General features: G+C 55.5%; 1 protein-coding gene across 12 annotated transcripts in view; it reads right to left on the reverse strand.

The window, feature by feature from the left end:
* Positions 1-21,403, reverse strand: part of OBSCN (obscurin, cytoskeletal calmodulin and titin-interacting RhoGEF) — a 207,689-nt gene that overhangs the window by 54,505 nt on the left and 131,781 nt on the right. For 9 of the 12 annotated variants that reach the window (XM_066266225.1, XM_066266252.1, XM_066266217.1 and 6 more), the window contains 16 exons: positions 20,833-21,105; positions 19,948-20,214; positions 19,441-19,707; positions 17,037-17,309; positions 16,423-16,689; positions 15,253-15,519; positions 14,892-15,155; positions 13,705-13,968; positions 11,833-12,096; positions 11,015-11,278; positions 9,236-9,499; positions 8,436-8,699; positions 5,479-5,675; positions 5,255-5,330; positions 2,256-2,528; positions 1,007-1,273 (listed from right to left, as the gene is read on the reverse strand). In XM_066266225.1, the coding sequence (XP_066122322.1) occupies positions 1,007-1,273; positions 2,256-2,528; positions 5,255-5,330; positions 5,479-5,675; positions 8,436-8,699; positions 9,236-9,499; positions 11,015-11,278; positions 11,833-12,096; positions 13,705-13,968; positions 14,892-15,155; positions 15,253-15,519; positions 16,423-16,689; positions 17,037-17,309; positions 19,441-19,707; positions 19,948-20,214; positions 20,833-21,105 (4,011 nt within the window). The remainder of the gene's footprint in view (positions 1-1,006; positions 1,274-2,255; positions 2,529-5,254; positions 5,331-5,478; positions 5,676-8,435; positions 8,700-9,235; positions 9,500-11,014; positions 11,279-11,832; positions 12,097-13,704; positions 13,969-14,891; positions 15,156-15,252; positions 15,520-16,422; positions 16,690-17,036; positions 17,310-19,440; positions 19,708-19,947; positions 20,215-20,832; positions 21,106-21,403) is intronic. The other 3 variants (XM_066266243.1, XM_066266271.1, XM_066266207.1) reach the window with 2 other exon arrangements.

Consider the following 21,403-nt stretch of genomic DNA (forward strand, 5'->3'; position numbering starts at 1 on the left):
AGCTCCTATCATATTTTCCAGTAGGGACGTCAGGAGATGTCGCTGTGAAAGGACGGATTTTTGTCTGTTCTCTGAAGTGCTTGCAGGTACCAAAAAAAGTGTTTACAAAACTTAGTTGTTGAACTAGTGTGGGGAAGGGCTGACTTCAGGTGGCCAATGGCAGAGACCAGTTTCACTTGCTCACACCTGCTCTCCAGCTTGGATGGCCCCTGACAACCATCTCCACCCTCCAGTTTATTCACCACCAGGAACAGCTCAGATTTTCCCAAGGAGGAAGTGGCCCCGGCCAAATGACAATTCCTTCCACAGCGGGGCAGCTCACTCTGTTCCCCTGTCCTGGCTCCCCAACAGCATATCATTTCAGGAACGTAGGGCTTTGGCGTACCCTCTGTGTGACCAGTCTGGGAAGGGGCACAGCTGGGATATGAACCCAGGATTTGAGGACAAAGTCCCACCTGCAGCCCTGCCAAGGGCCCAGCATCCCCGCCTGCCTGCTCACTGCCTAGAATACAGGCATTCCCAAACTACGGCCCAAGGTCGCATGTGGCCACCTGAAACCATTTATACAGCTCCCGCCGCACTTCCGGAAAGGGGCACCTCTTTCACTGGTGGTCAGTGAGAGGAGCACTGTATGTGGCGGCCCCCCCAACGGTCTGAGGGACAGTGAACTGGCCCCTGTGTAAAAAGTTTGGGGACCCCTGGTAGATGCTGCTCTCAGCTGCCTCTGCCTCCCCAGTGGTTTGGATGCCAATTCCTCAGATACAGCTTTTTCCCAGAGTCTACCCAGTTGTCCTGTTTTATCAGGCTGCTTGAGGTGGGGAGGGGTCTGTGAGTGGGCTCAGGGCCCAGAGAGCATCAGCAGGAGCCACCTGCTTGGATCCCTCTTTTCTAGTATTGTCACAGGCACGCAGCGCTGGCTGCCACTGCCTGATGCTCCACAGTATGTCTTGGGCTGGCACCAAGCCAGAGCCTGCTGGGCTTGTAGGGGCCTGCCGGGCGGCCTCACCTTGCACTTGCAGCAGGGCCACCACGCGGGTGCCCGCAGCCTCACAAGAATAGATGCCAGTGTCGCAGGGCAAGGCCGGCCTGAAGGACAGCCTGGCCACGGTCCAGTCCTGCTCTATGATGACACGACACCCGTCGGGGCACACCTCCTGCTCGTCCATCTTCCATGTGGCCTGTACTGGCCGTGAGTACTGGCAGAGGAGCTCGGCCGGGCAGCCCTCCTCCACAGCCAGGTCCTGCATGGCACTGACCACCTCCACCACGGGATCTGTCGGCCGACACGCCGGACATGGGTCAGCCTGAGCAGTGTGGCCAGAGCCCGCCCACCCTTTGCGGTCAGTGGCAGTGGTCCATCGACAAGCAAGCAAGGGGCTTTGGCAGGAAAGGAACTGGCCATGGCGGCCCAGGACCCTCTACACAGAGCAAGCCTCACCACACATCCCACCCATAGCAGAGAGCCTCCATCCATTGGGTCCCTCTGAACCCCTCTGATCCCTGAGCCCTTGCCTCCCTGGACAGGGGAAGCACACAGCCCCAGCAGGGACACAGCACCCACTTCTAAAAAAGTCCAGGGGCCCCCTCAGGGTCCACAGCACCCCCAGCCCAGCTTGTCCCTTTTCCAGATGCCTCTCTGCCCCTCCAGGGGGAGCCATCCCATTCCACCTGGCAAACCCTACTCCATAAATGGTTTGCCCCATGGACATGGGGGCATGCCCATTCATTCTATAACAGTGCAGAGAAGGCCTGTTGGCAAACACACTAGGCAAAGCCACAGCAAGAGGCCATCCCAGGAGCAACTGACATATCGATTGGGAGTGCACTGAGGGAACCCTGGCAGCCTACTGTCCTCCCCAATGGCTATCTCTTCCCCAGAAAAGCACAAGACACCACCCAAACCACAGTGGTGGAAACAGCCATGAGCAGGGATAGAGCAGGCCAAGTGGAGCAGGAAGGCTGCCCTCATTTCCAGGCTGTCCTCTGGGTGTGTGCCTGAGGTGGGTGCAGGCCAGGTGGCAGCACTCAGGACGCCACGAGCAGGTGAGCATAAAGGTGGCCCACAGCTTCACACTGAGCCGGGCCTTCTTTCTCATCCAGGAAGCAGGACTGACTGCAGCTTGCCTGAGCACTCACACACACGGCATGTGTGGGGCAATGTCAGCCCCAACAACCTTCTCTAGGAGCCTACAGGAAGCATGCAGGAGCAGCAGGGGCAGAAGCATTAGTGAAAGGAGGGTCTCATCGGCTAGTACCTTTGACCAACAACTTGGCCGTGGAGACCAGGGGCCCTGCACGGTAGGTGACGGTGCCTGAGTCAGCAACCCCCAGGCCCGACAACATGAGGGAATGGATGGTCCCATCACGCACGCAGATGGCACTCTGGGGGCTGTCCTGCAGCGGGGTCCCATCCAGCCACCAGTGGGCCTCTGGCCCACCGGCACAGGACACCTCACAGGAGAACATGGCCACCTCCCCCGCAAAGACGTCCACATTCTGCAAGCCACGTACCAGGTATGGTGCTGCCTCTGCACAAGAGGGCAACAGGAGGGTAGGCTGGGGTGCTTTAGGCCTACAGGACCATGTGGGTCCACCATTTTAGGGATCTCTGGAGCTGGAGTCTAGAGATCCACCTGGGCCAGCTATCCCACCCTGCTCACAGAATGATATACTGAGACCACCCACAGAGAGTAGGCTCAGCTCCCCTGCACTCCCACCCCTCTCCAGAATACACCCAATTTCACAAAAGTACACAGAAGACACATATCTATGGCCCCTTCAGCAGCCTCATGGCTGCGACCTTTGTGGGGTGGGGAGGAGAAGCTGTGAGGCTGCTACTCTGAGAAGGTTGGGTCTGCCTCAGGCAGTAAGCGCTCTGCCCTTGTAGGTGCGTAGGAAAAGCAAATGCTTCTATTCCCAGAAGGCCATCTTTCCAGATATTGCCTGCAGTCCTTTCGACCCTAAGGTTCCAGGGCCCAATGCCCATGGCAACTGTTTCCTGTCCTTTCACACAGCAGGTCTGCGCGCAGAGGCTTTCCAGCTGTGGCTGTTGCCTGCTCTATGCTCCCACACCTGGTCTAGCCAGGCCCTTCTTAGAATCCCCCCTTGTCCTTCCCAGGCTGCACCACCAAAATCTCAGCCTCAGTCCTTCACCTACCCCAACCCTCTCCCGAGAGTGCACATCTGACAGCCTCTGCCTGCTTCCCAGCTCCCCATTCCCATATCCAGCACCTTTCCCAAGCTAGCCCATATACCACCTACCAAGACACCTATTTGTATACCCTCATTGCCACTGCCCTCCCCCAAGGACAAGGCCAGGCGTCTCTGTATGCAGGCCAGTTGGCACAGGTTAGGAACAGCTGGCTGACAGTGGTCAAGGGACAGCCCTCAAGGCACAACCCAGCTCCACGACCTCCTGACAAACACCTACCCTGATGAATGCATGAATCTCTTCTTGGCCCAGGACACCTAGGACACTGCTTCTTTCCCACCACTCAACTTGAGGCCTTTCTCAGACCCAGAGACCACAGAGCCTTTCCCAACCCCAAAAGCCACAGAGCTGGCCATGTCTACCCACCCCTGGAGACCTAGGACATACCTTGTCTCTAATGTCCAATTATCTCAGTGGACTGGGGTCTCCTAAATGGCAGAGCTGCACATGGCCCCTTTCAAGGTCTGGCTTATGGGTCTATTCAATTGATGATAGATGATGAATGAATGGGTGGATGGATGAATGGATAGGTGAATAAATGGTTGAGTAGATAGGTGACAGGTATGGATAGATAAATGGCTGAATGGCTGGATTGATTGATGAATGAATGGATGGTGGATAGATGGTGAATGGTTGGATGATGATAGATGGTGGATAGATGCTTGTTGGTGGATGGATGGATGGATGGATGGATGGATGAATGGATAGATGAATAGATAGTCGATGGTAGATGGATGAATGATTGTGGATGATAGATGAATGAATTAATGAATGAATGGTGGGTGGGTGGATGAATTAGTGGATGAACAGTGGATGGATGGATGGATGGATGAATAGATGAATGGCTGGGCAAATGATGGCTAAGTGAATGAATAAATGAATGGATAGTTGGTAGATGAATAAACAGATGGTGGGTGGTTAGACAAGTGAATAAATGGATAGAGATGAATGGCTGGATGGATGGCTGAATGAATAAATGCTGGATGAATGGATGGTGAATGAATGGATGGTAGATGAATGAATTATGGATGGATGGTGAGTGGGTAGATGGATAGTGGATGGATGATGGATTGATGGTAGATGGTGGGTGGATGGATAATAATGGAGGATGTTGAATGGTGGGTGAAGAGAAGATGGATGGGTGGTGGATGAATACATGGATAAATAATGGTGGATGGGTGAATGGTAAATAGATAATAGATATTTGATGAATGAGGATGGATGGATGAAAAGATGGATGGATGGTGGATAAATGAATCAATAATAAAGAATATTTGATGGTGAATGGATGCATAGATGGGTGGATGGTGAATGAATGCTACATGTTAGATAAATGGATGAATAATGGAGTATGGTGAAAGGGAGATAGATGAATGATAGATAAATAGATGAATGGATGGTGAATGGATGGATAGGTGGATAATGAGTGGATGATGGATGAATGGTGGACAGATGGTAGACATTCGGTTATATGGATGGGACCAGTGTGAGAACCAAGAGTATGACAGCAGGGGAGGTACAGTCAGAAATGACCAGCTCTGCAGACAAGGTATAACCCAAGTTGAGGTCCTTGAAATCCTATTTGTATGCCTGAGACAAAGTACACTATACCCAAAATTGCACACACGTCACAGGTATGCTATTGCACCATTACCTGGGAGCCTATCAAGTGTGCACATGTGTGTTAAGATGATCTATGTCACAGGAGTAGCCATACAATGGGTAGCCATACAGAAGACTTCCACCTCAGGGCTCAGCCCCCTACCCCCACAGCCAGGTTCCCCATTTCCCTCCTACAGATAACACTAACCCCACACAGGGACCCCACATGCACACCAGAATCTCCTGAGCTGATCTTCACCAGCCCACTTCAGTGGGCTATCTGCTCCATGGCTTTAGCAGTCAGGGGAAGAAAATTTGCCACCCCAAGGCAAGATTACTACTAGAAGACTTGGGTTTTTTATCACACTAACCCCCAACAGCTCTTCGACTAGGGAGGTATAAAGAAACATACCTTGCCAGGCATGGGACAGGACTACCCACCTGTGACTTTCAGCTGGGCCTCTGAGCTACATGAGCCCACTTGGAAACTGATGGTTCCAGCATCCTCAAAGGTCACCTGTGGGAGCAGAGATGGGCGTGTTAGCCTGAAAGCCTGTTTGGATCATTTCTCCTGGCAAGTTCCCAGGTCAATCCAACTGGAGTTAGAATTTTCCCCTTCCGTGCTCCTGAGAACATGTGGATAGAGGCAGGTCCCAAGGTCTTACCTTGTGGAGAGTAAGTGAGTGGAGTGTGCCTTGCTCCACTGCAATGTCATTCATTTCATTGGCCTGCAGGGGCACCCCTCCCAAGGCCCAACGGGCCTCCTGGCTCGAGGCCCTGGACAGACGACATCGGAAATGGGCGTCCTGGCCCTCACTGAGATGCACATCCTGCAGGGGCTCCAGAATGGTCACCTCAGAGGCTGCACGAGAGGAGGTGTGGCATCAGCCTCATCACCTGGGATGTCTGCCCCCAGGACCCCACCCCAATCCCCGCACCCAAGTATACAGGGTAACCCTCAACTCTGGCACCTCAGGCCACCCTGAAACCACCATGCTTGGGGCTAGTTCCCAACCTCAAAAGCAGGAACACTTGCAGTATGCCTCTTTCCCCCAACAAGGTTTGGATGTTCTGGCTCCAAGTGTGGTGAGAGGGGCAGTCACCCTCGCCCACTACCTGGATGGTGAGCTGAGCTGGGCATGTGTGGAGGCCCACGTGAAAGGAGACTGTGCCTGTGTCCTCAGGCATCACAGTCTTCAGCTGCAGCCATGCGGGTGTGATTGCCCCACACCACCCCCTCTGTCACCTCACTGCTCTGCAGCAGCAGGCCCTGGAGGTACCACTGGGCACCTGCGGCCCCCACCCTCAGCCCCTCAAAGCTGAATGAACTCCACCTCCCCGTCAGCCTGTACCTTGGCATCAACCAAGCTCCATGATAGTTACCTTGGGCTCTGGGGTATGGGTGAGGGGGACTCCTTACCAGCCAGGTCTGAGCACCGAGTCCAACCTCCCACCCTCTCTCCTCCAAGAAGTCTTCCTGGATACTCTAATACTCTTCCCCTGTCAGAGCCTCTATCTGCCTCATGTGGCATTCGTCAACTGACCTGCTATAAAAACAGACCCCTGGGGACAAAGACGGGCTGAGGGCGACTCTGTTAGGAGGAAGAAAGCAAGGGGTTGCAGGGTGGTGGGCTGCCTCTGTCCATCCCCACCCTGTGGCCAGCCCTGCTCTGGCTGGGACATCAGGGAAGAAAGACCGTACAGATGGGCAGGGGCTCAGAGAGGGCAGCCAGGTCAGGCTGCCCCACCTGCAGGCTGAGGGCAGGAAGCAGAACAGCGTCCAGGGGCTGCAGCTTCCATTTTCTCATTGTAGACAGGGAAGTGGTGCAGAAATGAAGACAGAGCTTGTGACCCCAGGGACCTAAGAGCCACCCCTGGAACAGCATCTGGTGAAAGTGGTCACAAAGCAGCCATCAGGGGAAGGCTCACCTCCGACCTTGACAGAGGCCATAGTTTTCTGGCCACCCACAACACAGGCATACTCTCCAGAGTCCTCGACCTTGAGCCCGTTGATCAGTAGCTTATACATGGCCCTGTGGTGATGCATCTCATACTTGGGGCCCATGCGTAGCTCCACACCCTCCTTGAGCTACTGCACAGGGGTCCCAGGCTCCACTGCTGTCAGCTGGCACCAAAGCCGGGCCAGACTGCCCACCTCCTGCTCTGAGTCCTGCAGCTCCATCTGAAACATGGGCCTGGGGGCTTGGGGGACCCAAACGGGCACTTACAGGTACTGAGTAAGGCACTCCCTCCGCTCCATGGGGTCTGAGGAGCCTGAGGAAGGCAAGAGTCTCAATCCGAGACTCTCACCTCGATTGAGAGTCTGGCGGTGCTCTGCATGTGGCCTGTGTCACAGGTGTAGTAGCCAGTGTCCTCCTGCTCAGCGCTGTGCACCAGCAGCTCTGTGGCCACGCCCCCCTGCACCATCTGGTACTTGGCGCAAGGGAAGAGCTGTAGCAGGCCCTTGCGCCACTCCACACTGGCCCCCGCCCAGCTCAGTTCACAGCGCAGGTATGCTGTGGCACCCTCGTCCGCCTCCTGGGCCTGCAGCTCCTGGAGGAACTGCACAGGCGCAGCTGTGGAGGGCGGGGGCAACAGAGCCTCAGGGCTGGTTCACCCACCAGTCCTGCAAGAGCCAGGGTCCTCTCAGATAGGTCTCCCTGAGCAGGATAGCAGCCCAGAGGGTCCCCACAAAGAAGGTGGGTCCCATGCAGAAGGCAGAGCCCACCGTGGGCACACCTGTGATGGTGAGGGTGGTGCTGGTGGCCTGGGAGCCACAAGTGCAGGTGTACTCGCCCGCATCCTCCCGGCGCAGGTCCCGCAGCACCAGCTCCACCGTGCAGCCCCGCTGCCATGGCTGCAGGTGCCCGCTGGCCTGCAGCTCCAGGCCACCCTTGCTCCAGACCACAGCCCTGGGCTCAGACAGCTCACACCGCAGGCTGGCACAGGTGCCTTCCTCAGCCTGCAGACTCTGCAAGGGCTCCCTGAATACCAACTGTGGTGCTGCAAGGTGGGCAGGTAGAGGGGAGAGCCAGTCCAGAGACCCAGGCTCCTGTCAGGCTCTCCAAGATAGTCAGAAGATGGCAGCCCCACGCTTAGCCAGGAGACGGGCCTGACTGCCCTGAGGACCCACTGCCACAGCCCCAGAGGGTGGGGCAGAAATACGCATTATGGGCCTGGATCTACTTCAAGGGGAAGGAGTCTGTGCTGGGAGCTTTGAGAGGAGCTCTGAATCAAACCAGTGAGTCTCATGCCAGCCTCCACCCAGAACGCCCATGGGTAGGGCTGTGTCCCACCAGATCATCAGGACCTCAGGCCCCTAAGAGGGGGCCATCCCTCCAATCGGGACTAGAGCTAGGGAGAAACAACAACAAAATCAGCAGCTGAGGACAGGAAAAGAGATACAAGCTGGGATTCTCTCTTCACCATGAGAGCTGGCCAAAGGAGGTCAACTGGATGGAGATCAGTAATTAGACATTGGACACGGAAAACACTGACAGGGAACAGAGTAAAACTGTTCAAAGCAGAGAAAATGAGAGCCTATAGATGACAACGGTAATGCAAAAGACAAGGACAGGACAATAGCACCCAATTTAGTCCATGGGGCATGTGCAGTCTTTACCTCTGACCGCCAGCGTGGCCGACGTCCTCTCCTGCCCGCACAGGCATGAGTACTCCCCGGCATCTGCCACCACCAGGCCCCGAATCTCCAGCTCACACACAGCCCCGCGCTGCCTCAGGGTGACTCTGTCCCCGGCTCTGAGGGTCTCTGATCCCTTCCTCCACTCCACGGGAGCCGCCTTGCTCAGCTCACAGGACAGTGTGGCCGTGGACCCTTCCATAGCCTCTCCCTTCGTCAGACCCTTTGTAAACTTGGCAGGCAGGGCTGGGGTGGGGGGCAGAGACACATGCACACAATCACACATCTTGTCAGGACACCGACAACCAGAGATGGACGGTACAGAGAAGACGTAAAACCTAGGTAGACACGGGCCACATGCTGGGTTTGTCCAGTTCATGCTGTGCACTGTGGCTTCCCTCAGCCCAGTCTGTGAGCAGCGTGACTGTGGTCACTCTGTTGGGCTCCTCAGACCCAGGCTTTGTAGGAAGCTGGTGAACAGAGCTGAGGAGGTGTGGAAAGACATGTGGAATGGTTTTGTGGGAAAACCTGGGGCAATTGTGAATGGACAGAAGAAAGGACACAACTCCGAGAGGACAACAAGACAGAACCACTGGTGGCACAAGGGGTTAGTAGCTCAGAAGCTGGTTTCGTGTGTTTTGTACAATAGCCCAATAGGTTTCCATGGAATCACGGACGAGGATGACACTGAGACAGGGAAACACAGAATGAGTGCAGATGGATGTCAGAAGCAAGGAACTAAACACCAAAACATGACTCTGTTTGGCCACAGTTGCCATTACCCCTGACGGTCAGTGTGGCAGATGTCCTCTCCTGCCCGCACAGGCACAAGTACTCCCCGGCATCAGCCACCACCAGATCTCGGATCTCCAGCTCACACACAGCCCCGTTCTGCCTCAGGGTGACTCTGTCCCCGGCTCTGAGGGTCTTGGGTCCCTTCCTCCACTCCACAGAGGCCTCCTTGCTCAGCGTGCAGTGCAGTGTGGCTGTGGCCCCCTCCGTGGCCTCCTCATTCCTCAGACCCTTTGTGAACTTGGCTGGCACGGCTGGGGAGGTTAGAAATACCCAGAGAACATCAGACTGCCCGGAACGTGGGGGTGGGCACAACACATGGACCCTTGACAATGAAACACGCTCTGGAGCAGACGAGGAATGAAACGTGAACACGCAGACACATTGCTGGGGGTAATGTTCATCCAGTGAACATCAGTGAAGAGATGACAGAGCTGGGACCCTCAGTGAGGACCTCTGACCAGGACTGACACAGGGAAACAGTCATAGTTTCAACAGACACAGGCACAGAGATTGGGACCAGAAGGTGGCACGCTGGAATCTTCTGGTGCCCTTCCGACCTCAGACTGACTGAGGGCCCTGGCCCCTTCCCTCAGACTATACACCAGGTTGCTCAACTGACACCACCGTGGCCGTGGCTGCTTCCATGGCTGCCTCTTTGCAATCTGTGACCCTGATGGGTACAGTGAGAGCAAAGAGACAAAGAAAGGGCTGCTGAACTGTTGTGTGACTATGAGCCACAGACCAGAGCAAGGAACATCCTGACTGGGAGGGCTCATAAGCCACCCTCCTTCTGTCTCGTCTCCCAGTTACAGGTGTCCTTGTGGTGTCCCCACACTTTTAGAAACAGCTCTCTTGAGCTGCCCATAGCTTGTCACATCCAGTCTGGCACTCCGGCTACTGGCTGAGCGACAGTCTTCTGAGCTCATGCGCCTTTGGTCTGCTGGTGGATCCGACCAGCATTAAGGGCCCAGTTCTTCCCTGCTGCAGATGCTGTGCGGTCCATGCAGCTTGAGGAGTCGGTGTTGGCTTCTTCCCGAAGGGCTGAACATCTGTGCAAGGACGGTCCCACCCAGATTCCAGAGTCCTCCTCTTCACTGACCACCTTGTCTCATGAGTAGGTCTGCCAGGGCCTAGGACCTCACAGAGGTGCCCTCCCTCTGCTCCTCTCAGACTCACCCCTGCCCTGTGCCCCTTCTTGGATATTGATCCCTGGATCCTCCCAGGATATGGGAGTGGCCTCTTACTGCCTCTGTCCATCTGCTTCATCTTTAGGAACTGACCAGGACCTCAGAGGGACCCTGAGGACCCAGACCTCTGCCAGGGACCTGACCAATTGCCAGATTGCCAGCCACTCCTCACCATGGCCAAGTCTGGTCTTATCTCTGAGGGTCTCAGGCCCCATCCTCTCTCCTGGCCAGCACATAGGCCTGGCTCCGTCCCTCCACCGTCTGTCCTGACACCCCTGCCTAGGCCCTCCTGGGAGCTGACTTGAGGGCCATACTTGCATCTACTTCCTAATCCTTGTTGACACGGCCCATTCATGAGGACTGTAGTCCACCGTGTGTGTGACCCCTGTAAAACAGTAGGCCTTGTTCTCTCATCTTTACCTGAGAAGGCCTCACACAGCCAGGTGCTAAGACTTATGTTGCAGGGTAGCAGCAGGTACAGAGGAAAGCATAGATACCGAGGCAGACAGCACAGCACGGGGATCTGCCCACACCCTTGGACACACAGCCACTGTTCCATGGGGCACACGCAGTCTTTACCTCTGACCGCCAGCATGGCCGACGTCCTCTCCTGCCCACACAGGCATGAGTACTCCCCGGCATCTGCCACCACCAGGCCCCGGATCTCCAGCTCACACACAGCCCCGCGCTGCCTCAGGGTGACTCTGTCCCCGGCTCTGAGGGTCTCCGGTCCCTTCCTCCACTCCACGGGAGCTGCCTTGCTCAGCTCACAGGACAGCGTGGCCGTGGCCCCTTCCATAGCCTCTCCCTTCGTCAGACCCTTTGTGAACTTGGCAGGCAGGGCTGGGGTGGGGGCAGAGACACACGCGCACAATCACACATCTTGTCAGGACACCGACAAGACCAGAGATGGACAGCACAGAGAAGACGTAAAACCTAGGTAGACACGGGCCACATGCTGGGTTTGTCCAGTTCATGCTGTGCACTGTGGCTTCCCTCAGCCCAGTCTGTGAGCAGTGTGACTGTGGTCACTCTGTTGGGCTCCTCAGACCCAGGCTTTGTAGGAAGCTGGTGAACAGAGCTGAGGAGGCGTGGAAAGACATATGGAATGGTTTTGTGGGAAAACCTGGGGCAGATATGGCTGGACAAAGGAAAGAACACAGACTCCAAGAGGCTAACAGGACAGAACCACTGGTGGCACAAGGGGTTAGTAGCTCAGAGGCTGGTTTCGTGTGTTTTGTACAATAGCCCAGGAGGGTAGGTTTCCGTGGAATCATGGACAAGGATGACACTTGTGTTTCCCAAGACAGGGAAACACAGAATGAGTGCAGATGGATGTCAGGAAGCAAGGAACTAAACACCAAAACATGACTCTGTTTGGCCACAGTTGCCATTACCCCTGACGGTCAGTGTGGCGGATGTCCTCTCCTGCCCGCACATGCACAAGTACTCCCCGGCATCAGCCACCACCAGATCTCGGATCTCCAGCTCACACACAGCCCCGTTCTGCCTCAGGGTGACTCTGTCCCCGGCTCTGAGGGTCTTGGGTCCCTTCCTCCACTCCACAGAGGCCTCCTTGCTCAGCGTGCAGTGCAGTGTGGCTGTGGCCCCCTCCGTGGCCTCCTCATTCCTCAGACCCTTTGTGAACTTGGCTGGCACAGCTGGGGAGGTTAGAAATACCCAGAGAACATCAGACTGCCCGGAACGTGGGGGTGGGCACAACACATGGACCCTTGACAATGAAACACGCTCTGGAGCAGACGAGGAATGAAACGTGAACACGCAGACACATTGCTGGGGGTAATGTTCATCCAGTGAACATCAGTGAAGAGATGACAGAGCTGGGACCCTCAGTGAGGACCTCTGACCAGGACTGACACAGGGAAACAGTCATAGTTTCAACAGACACAGGCACAGAGATTGGGACCAGAAGGTGGCACTCTGGAATCTTCTGATGTTCTTCCTGCCTCAGACTGACTGAGGGCCCTGGCCCCTTCCCTCAGACTATACACCAGGTTGCTCAACTGACACCACCGTGGCCGTGGCTGCTTCCATGGCTGCCTCTTTGCAATCTGTGACCCTGATGGGTACAGTGAGAGCAAAGAGACAAAGAAAGGGCTGCTGAACTGTTGTGTGACATCATGAACTCCATGATGCTGTATTAGTATTAGTGCTCTCTTCTCACCTCCTGCAGCTCCAGAGGCCACAGTTCAGCACTCACCGGGACTGACCTGGACAGACCAGAGCAAGGAACATCCTGACAGGGAGGGCTCATAAGCCACCCTCCTTCTGTCTCGTCTCCCAGTTACAGGTGTCCTTGTGGTGTCCCCACACTTTTAGAAACAGCTCTCTTGAGCTGCCCATAGCTTGTCACCTCCAGTCTGGCACTCCAGCTACTGGCTGAGCGACAGCCCTCTGAGCTCATGCGCCTTTGGTCTGCTGGTGGATCCGACCAGCATTAAGGGCCCAGTTCTTCCCTGCTGCAGATGCTGTGCTGTCCATGCAGCTTGAGGAGTCGGTGTTGGCTTCTTCCCGAAGGGCTGAACATCTGTGCAAGGACGGTCCCACCCAGATTCCAGAGTCCTCCTCTTCACTGACCACCTTGTCTCATGAGTAGGTCTGCCAGGGCCTAGGACCTTACAGAGGTGCCCTCCCTCTGCTCCTCTCAGACTCACCCCTGCCCTGTGCCCCTTCTTGGATATTGATCCCTGGATCCTCCCAGGATATGGGAGTGGCCTCTTACTGCCTCTGTCCATCTGCTTCATCTTTAGGAACTGACCAGAACCTCAGAGGGACCCTGAGGACCCAGACCTCTGCCAGGGACCTGACCAATTGCCAGATTGCCAGCCACTCCTCACCATGGCCAAGTCTGGTCTTGACTTATCTCTGAGGGTCTCAGGCCCCATCCTCTCTCCTGGCCAGCACATAGGCCTGGCTCCGTCCCTCCACCGTCTGTCCTGACACCCCTGCCTAGGCCCTCCTGGGAGCTGACTCGAGGGCCATACTTGCATCTACTTCCTAATCCTTGTTGACACGGCCCATTCATGAGGACTCTAGTCCACCATGTGTGTGACCCCTGTAAAACAGTAGGCCTTGTTCTCTCATCTTTACCTGAGAAGGCCTCACACAGCCAGGGCTAAGACTTGTGTTGCAGGGTAGCAGCAGGTACAGAGGAAAGCATAGATACCGAGGCAGACGGCACAGCACGGGGATCTGCCCACACCCTCGGACACACAGCCACTGTTCCATGGGGCACACGCAGTCTTTACCTCTGACCGCCAGCGTGGCCGACGTCCTCTCCTGCCTGCACAGGCACAAGTACTCCCCGGCATCTGCCACCACCAGGCCCCGGATCTCCAGCTCACACACAGCCCCGCGCTGCCTCAGGGTGACTCTGTCCCCGGCTCTGAGGGTCTCCGGTCCCTTCCTCCACTCCACGGGAGCTGCCTTGCTCAGCTCACAGGACAGCGTGGCCGTGGCCCCTTCCATAGCCTCTCCCTTCGTCAGACCCTTTGTGAACTTGGCAGGCAGGGCTGGGGTGGGGGGCAGAGACACACGCACACAATCACACATCTTGTCAGGACACCGACAAGACCAGAGATGGGCAGCACAGAGAAGACGTAAAACCTAGGTAGACACGGGCCACATGCTGGGTTTGTCCAGTTCATGCTGTGCACTGTGGCTTCCCTCAGCCCAGTCTGTGAGCAGTGTGACTGTGGTCACTCTGTTGGGCTCCTCAGACCCAGGCTCTGTAGGAAGCTGGTGAACAGAGCTGGGGAGGTGTGGAAAGACATGTGGAATGGTTTTGTGGGAAAACCTGGGGCACATGTGAATGGACAGAAGAAAGGACACAAACTCCGAGAGGACAACAGGACAGAACCACTGGTGGCACAAGGGGTTAGTAGCTTAGAGGCTGGTTTCATGTGTTTTGTACAATAGCCCAGGAGGGTGGAAGGGTTTCTGTGGAACCATGGGCAAGGGTGACACTGAGACAAAGGACATGGGATGAGTGCAGACAGATGTCAGGAAGTGAGGAACTGAACATCAAAATATGCCGATTAGTTGGCTCAGTGGTAGAGCTTCAGCTAGTGTGTGGTTGTCCCAGGTTTGATTTCTGGTCAGGGCACACAGGAGAAGCAACCATCTGCTTCTCCACTCCTCCCCCTCTCTCTTCTCTCTTTCTCTTTCCCTCCTGCAGCCATGGCTAGGTTGGAGTAAGTTGGCCCTGGGCAGTGAGAATGGTTCCATGGACTTCTCTTAGGTGCTAAAATAGCATGGTTGCTGAGCAATGGGGCAATGGCCCCCAGATGGGCAAAGCATTGCTCCATAGGGGGCTTGCCAGGTGGATCCTAGTCAGGGCTCCTGCAGGAGTTTGTCTCTCTGCCTCCCCACTTCCCACTTAAGGGGAAAAAAAGAACACTAAAATACAACTCTGCTTGGGCACAGTTGTTATTACCCCTGACGGTCAGCATGGTAGACGTCCTCTCTTGCCCGCACACACAGGAGTACTCCCCAGCATCTGCCATTGTTAGACTCCGGATCTCCAGCTCACACACGGTCCTGTCCTGCCTCAGAGTGATCTTGTCCCCAGCCTGGAGGGTCTCCGGTCCCTTCCTCCACTCCACGGGGGCCTCCTTGCTCAGCTCACAGGACAGTGTGGCTGTGGCCCCTTCGGTAGCTTCTTCCTTCTTCAGACCCTTTGTGAACTTGGCAGGCAGGGCTGTAGAAGGTCAGAGACAGAGAAGATCATCCTCATCTTCCTACAGGGAGGAAAGGCGGGATGCCATGGCCGCCTGCGCAGGGCCGAGCACTCTTACCCTTCACTGTGAGTGTGGCTGAGGTAGTCTGATCCCCGAAGCAGCAGGCATACGTCCCGCTGTCCTGGGGCTGCAGGTCCCGGACCACCAGCTCCAGCGCGGTGCCCTCCTGCCATATGCTGTACTTGCTGCCCGGTTGCAGGACTTTGTCTCCACGGCGCCACTCCACCGGCGCCACCACCGAGGACACCTCGCAGTGCAGCGTGGCTGCACCACCTTCCAGCACCTCCACATCCTTCAGCCGCTCCTGGAACTGCACTGGCCGCGCTGCGGAAGGCACAGGCTCAGCGCATCTTCACTCCTTCACCCCCCTGGGGTCCCTTATAGTAGAGGAGGGCTGAGGAGCCTGTGCACTACTTCACCTCTTTTACATCAGAAGCTAGTGACAGTGACCCTGACCACTGTGCCTTTAATGGGAGGAGCCAAACAGCAGAACAAAGAAGGGTGGTGTGCCATGAGCTGCCTTGTGTCTCCCTTCACACAGGAGCCCTAACCCCAGGACCCCAGATGAAACTGTATTGGGAGATGGGGCCTCTACAGATTTAATAAAAATGAAATGAGGTCACTAGGGTGGGCCCTAATGCCCCGTGACTGGTGTCACAGTAAGAAGAGGAGATCAGGATGCAGACACACACAGAAAAGGACCATGTGAAGACATAGGGAGGAGACGGCCATCCATACACAAAGAAGAGAGGCCTAAGAACCAGCCCTGCCCACCTGAATCCCAGACTTCCAGCCTCCAGGACTGGAAGACAGAACTGTCTGGTGTTTGTGTTGCCCTGCCTGTGGTATTTGTTACACAGTCTGAGCTGACAGAGACTGACAGACATGAGTCAAGCAGGAAGGAGGGAGACAGAGATGTCATAATACAAAACAAAGTCAGGAATAAAGTACAAAGAGACTACCAGTCAGGAGACCAACAGAGTGCAAGGAAGGTTCTGATAGTAGCAGAGACCCAGAGACGGGGCTGAAGCAGTGAGAGGAACAAGCTACAAACAGACATGGACAGAGCTGGACTCCCCCCCACACACACACACAAATGCCAAGAAAGCAAAGACAGAAGGCAAGAGAGTTGGGTGGGGTCCGGGGCCTCCTCTGCCTTGAGCAAGGCAAGGGCCATGGGCAGTTGGAGCATGGCTGGAAGCTGCCTGATCTTGCCTGGGGGCTCACCGTGGACCCTGACGATGGAGCTGCTGAAGGCACCTCCAGCCTCACACTTGTAGCGCCCGCTATCCTGCAGGGTGGTGCCGGTGATGACCAGCTGGGCTTGGCGGCCCTCACAGCTCAGCTGGCACCGGGTCGATGCCCGCAAGGCTTTCCCATCCTTGGTCCAGAGTACAGGCTTGTCTGGGGCAGTGGTCTCACAGACCAGGGTCAGATCCTCCCCCTCCATGACTGTGGTGTCCACGAGCTCCTGGGAAAAGACACCTGGCTTCTCTGGGGACAGAGAGGGAAGTACAGGGCACTTGGGGGATTCTGTAAGAGAAGCTGTGGATGGCACTGCAGCCCAGGTCAGTCCCCATCTGTCTACCTCAGGCTGGGAAAACAGACAGGTCATGCTCTGTGTGGCTCCCCATACCACAAGGGCACGCCATGCTGACCACAGAATTACCTCTGCATACCACGTGCAATGATTCATCCTGAAACAGCCACACCCAGCCTCCCAAGCCCACCCTGAGACCTAAGGCCCACCCCACATCACCTTCTCTTTGAGCCCCATGATCACACTGTATCTTAAGCTACATAGACTGGTCCCCACCAAAGCACTAGGACACACAGCGCACCTGTGACCCGCAGGGTGGCCGAGGACCTCTGGTCACCCACTTCGAAGTGGATAGTTCCTGAGTCCTTGAGTGCAAGTTGCTGCAGAGTGAGCACATGGTAGCCACCCGGCTGGGTCTCAATCTTATTGAGCTCATTGGCATGCAAGGGTGTCTTGTCCAGGAACCAGTGGACAGGCCCGTAGTCATCAGGGGAGACACGGCAGCTGAAGGTGGCTGAGGAGCCCTCCTGCACCTCGAGATCCCTCAGGTCCTCTGTGATGAGCACTCTCTGACCTGGGGGGCGGGGTGGACACATCAGGACCCCACTGAGGAGAACGGGGCACTTCCCCAGACCTGACGTGGGCTCAGGGCAAGCACAAGCTGGTAAATGTGACTGGTTCCAGGCGATAAAACTAAGGAAGCAGCAAGGGAGTCAGAGCTGAACTGACCGAAAGTATTTGTTTTAGGTCTACAGACAAGCCCCAACCCCCCTCGGTCCTTCAGCAGAGCCCAAGGGTACCCACGGTGGCCCCTCCACAAGCTGTGTTTCCCAGAGGCAGATGAAGGTCAGTTGAGGCCCTGGGTGCATAAGAAATTATTGGGCCCCTTAAAAAGGGGGGGGGACATAAAAACACATGTTAACCATATTTTTAAATAAATAAAAAATATTATGTACTATTAATGTTAAAATTGCACATATGAAACTAAACTTGGTATCATTAGAAAAAAGTGTAAAGTTGGGGGTTTGCGGGGCCCTTCAGAAGTCGGGGCCCAGGGCATGCGCCCAATGCGCCTGCCATTAAATCTGGCTCTGGTGTTTCCCAACCTGTCCATGTGTTCCCAGAGTCACACAGTAAAACCATATCTTGTCTTAATGGAACACATAAGTGTGTGAAGAAAGACTAGAGACTACAGTATGTTCAAATTTAAACCCAATGCTTTGGAGGTGTGATGGCATGAATGGCTAGGATTTTTTTTTTTTGGTCAACTTTTTTTTTTTTTTTTGACAGATTGCTATGCATTCGTGTGTGTGTGTCTTGAAGTTGCCATATGCTGGGCACCAGATGCTGGCACCATATGCCAGACACCAGATACTGGGTGCTGAATATTGGGCACTAGGCATCAGACATCAGACCCTGGACACCAGATGCCAGGCACTGAACACTGGGCACCAGGCACTGGATGCTGGGCACTGGACACAGGACACCAGGCACCAGAAAGCTCAGATGGTGCATCAGAAGGTGACTGGTCAGAGACAAGGAATTTTGATTTGAGGACCAACATGCAGAGAAAAGGTGTTGGTTGCACCTCCAGGCAGGCTCACAAATGTGTATTTAAGTTCTGTAAAGAGCATGTCTTACTTTGGCCAGTTGGCTCAGTGGTAGAGTGTTGGCCTGGCATATAGATGTCCTGGTTTTGATTCCTGGTCAACGCAGACAGGAAAAGCACCCATCTGCTTCATCCCTCCCCCCTCTCTTCTCTCTCTCTCTTCCCCTCCTGCAGTCATGGCTCAATTGTAGCTAGTCAGCCCCCGGCACTGAGGATGGCTCCATGGCCTCTGCCTCAGGCACTAAGAAGAGCTTGGTTGCTGAACAATAGAGCAACACCCCAGATGGGTAGAACATCACCCTCTAGTGGGTTTGCCCAGTGGATACCTGTTGGGGTGCATGTGGGAGTCTGTCTCCTCTCACTGAATAAAAAAAAAAAAAAAAAAAAAGTTTGCAAAGAGCATGTCTCGTCACCACGTGGCATTAACTGACTTTCTGGTTAATTAAGTATCCATTTCATTTCATTACCCAGCAGAGCATCTACTGAACTCACTAACTGTTCTCACTGAGCTCAATGCACTCACTAGATTTTTCACTGGAAAGGAGAGAAAAAACCACAGGCTTCCTTGTTATTCTGATTTCCTGCAGACAGACCACAGGAGGGGCCTCTGGCTGACACCACACTGGAGGCTGACCCCGGAATCAGGGAGGCTTGGGCTCAACCCTGCCTGGACCAAACATGTCCAACAGCCCTGGGCTGGCCTCTCACCCCACAAAAAGCCCCAGGTTCCTTGTCTGTTAGATGGATAAAATGGTGACCCTCACCCAAACTGCTGCTCAAACCTGGAGACCTTCATGCATAGAGAGGATACCTCTGTGTGTAAACCCACGTGGAGCTTCCATGTGGGGCTCAATCAAGCACAAGTTAGCATTTAGGAGGGGTTCCAGAAACACAAATTCAGTAATACACAAGGGCTGCTGACTCATTCACACAAGATCCAACTAGGAGGGCCATAGAGATGAGACCACCAAGGCAACCACTCCAGGAGATGGGGAAACTGAGGCTGGGCTTCTCCAGGGTCTCCAAGTCTGTTTCATACAAGGTTTATACCGGCCACATCACAGGCTGTGAAATCCATGCAATGTGCTGGCCTCACCTTGCACCAGGAGCCGCGCCTGAGACCTTGCCTGGCCAATGTCACAAGTGTAGGTGTCGCTGTCTGCCTTCTCCAGGGCACTGATGGTGAGCCTCAAGGTCACGCCTTCCTGGCTGGGTGCATGCTTCCCTGAGGCACACAGCTCAGAGGGACCCTTGCGCCAGGTCACTGTGGCTGCAGGGTGCTCTGTCTTGCAGGTAAATATAGCCTTGCCTTTCTCTTCCACCTGCAGGTCAGCCAGCTCCTCTGTAAACCAGTTTGCCTTTTCTGGGGTAAAAAAACAAGAAGGGGTGGGGGTGAAGCCTGCAGACCCCTCACTGCCCTTCAAGATCTGGGCAGCTCTCCTCGCAGCCTCCCCACACAACCTCAGCAACTGGGCTGGGCTCCTTCCCTTTGGATCCCTCCCTTTCCACCCGGGATGGCACAGTGAAATCCCTGAGGAAGTGGCCCCATGCCACATTGAGGGAGAGGCCATGAGGACTGCCCCAGAGTCTCTCCAGGGGATACCTTCTACACGGAGGCGGGCTGTGCTCTTGGAAACCTCTGTTTCGCATGTGTACTCTCCGGAATCCTTGAGTGAGGCTGCGTGAACCACCAGCATGGCCCGTGTGCCCTCGCTGAGCAGGTCGTACTTCTGACTCTTGCGAATGGCTTTCCCATCTTTCAGCCAGCGCACAGGGGCGCCTGCCTGCGACAGCTCACAGTTCAGTATCGCATCCTCCCCGGGCGCGGCACGCTGGTCCTCCAGTGGCTTTGTGATTTCTGCTGGTCTTTCTAAAGGAAGCAGAGGCAGCCTGTGAGGCACGGCCCCAGCCACAGCCAGGCCAGAGGTAATGACAGGGCTGGTGCTTGGAAACTTTCAGGCTTGGGAGGCCGAGCTCACAGAGGTACAGCTTAATGCTCTAGGACCTCTGACCCAGGAGCCTCAGAGACTTAGAATGCCAGAATTCCCCACTGCCATGAGGGGCCTTCGAGGGGAGATAGGAGAGTGCAGATGCTTCAGCACTGACCAGAGGCCGTGACTCACAGTGTGGCGTGGCTGGTGCCACCTGTGAACCAAGCTTCACGGATCTGCTCCAGTATTTACAGTGGGAACACGAGCTCAGTGATTTCACTGGCTCAGTGACCACATGCCCTGAAGCTACTACGGCAGTCTGGCCACAGATGAGAGGCCAGAAACTCTGCTCCTGCCCAGAGAACTGCACCCTAGAGACTGAGCCTCTGGATGGTCAGAAACCTCCAGCATCCCGACAAGAGTCTCAGAGCAATGGCAGTCCCCAGGAGCACCCCTTGGCAGGCTACCCAGCCAGAGATCCCATTTCAGGCTGCCCAGGGAGAGCCCAGGCTCAGCACACAGAGATGGTCCGTATGCCCTGGGTGCCTGGTGCCCACCTCTGACAATGAGTGAGGCCTTGGAGCTAAGGCCCTGCACCGAGAAGACCACATCCCCGGCGTCAGCCAGTGCTGCCTCTTGTACTGTCAGGGTGTACTTTCGGCCCTGGCGTGTGGCCCGGAAGCGGCCAGAGCTGCCCACTGTCTTCCCGCCGACCGTCCAGGTGTCAGTATCGCCTGTGTCTTCGTGGGACAGGACGCACTCGAAGCTGCAGCTTTCACCCTCTAGCACCTCCACCGTCTTCAGCCTCTTAGTGATGCCCACATGCAAGTCTGTGAACCACAGGAGGTGGCTGTCATGCTAGCAAGGAAGCGAGGCCCTGGATGCCTGTCCTTCAAGACCAGCACCATCAAGGCCGGTCAAGTTTGAGGCTCGAATACCCACCCTTCCCACCCACTCCAGGTAAGCCTGCTGCCCCTCTGCTCGTGCCCCCTTGGCTTCCAGCTAGCTACATCCTGGTGGTCAACAGCTGTGAGTTCCAACCAGGGCGGCCACTTCCCTATCTGCTACAGAAGGAGCAGAGAACAAAGCATCAGGGGTTTTCACTAGCTCACATGCTCTGGAAGAGAA

Source organism: Saccopteryx bilineata, chromosome 1 (genome assembly GCF_036850765.1).
Source record: "Saccopteryx bilineata isolate mSacBil1 chromosome 1, mSacBil1_pri_phased_curated, whole genome shotgun sequence".
Lineage (NCBI taxonomy): Eukaryota > Metazoa > Chordata > Mammalia > Chiroptera > Emballonuridae > Saccopteryx > Saccopteryx bilineata.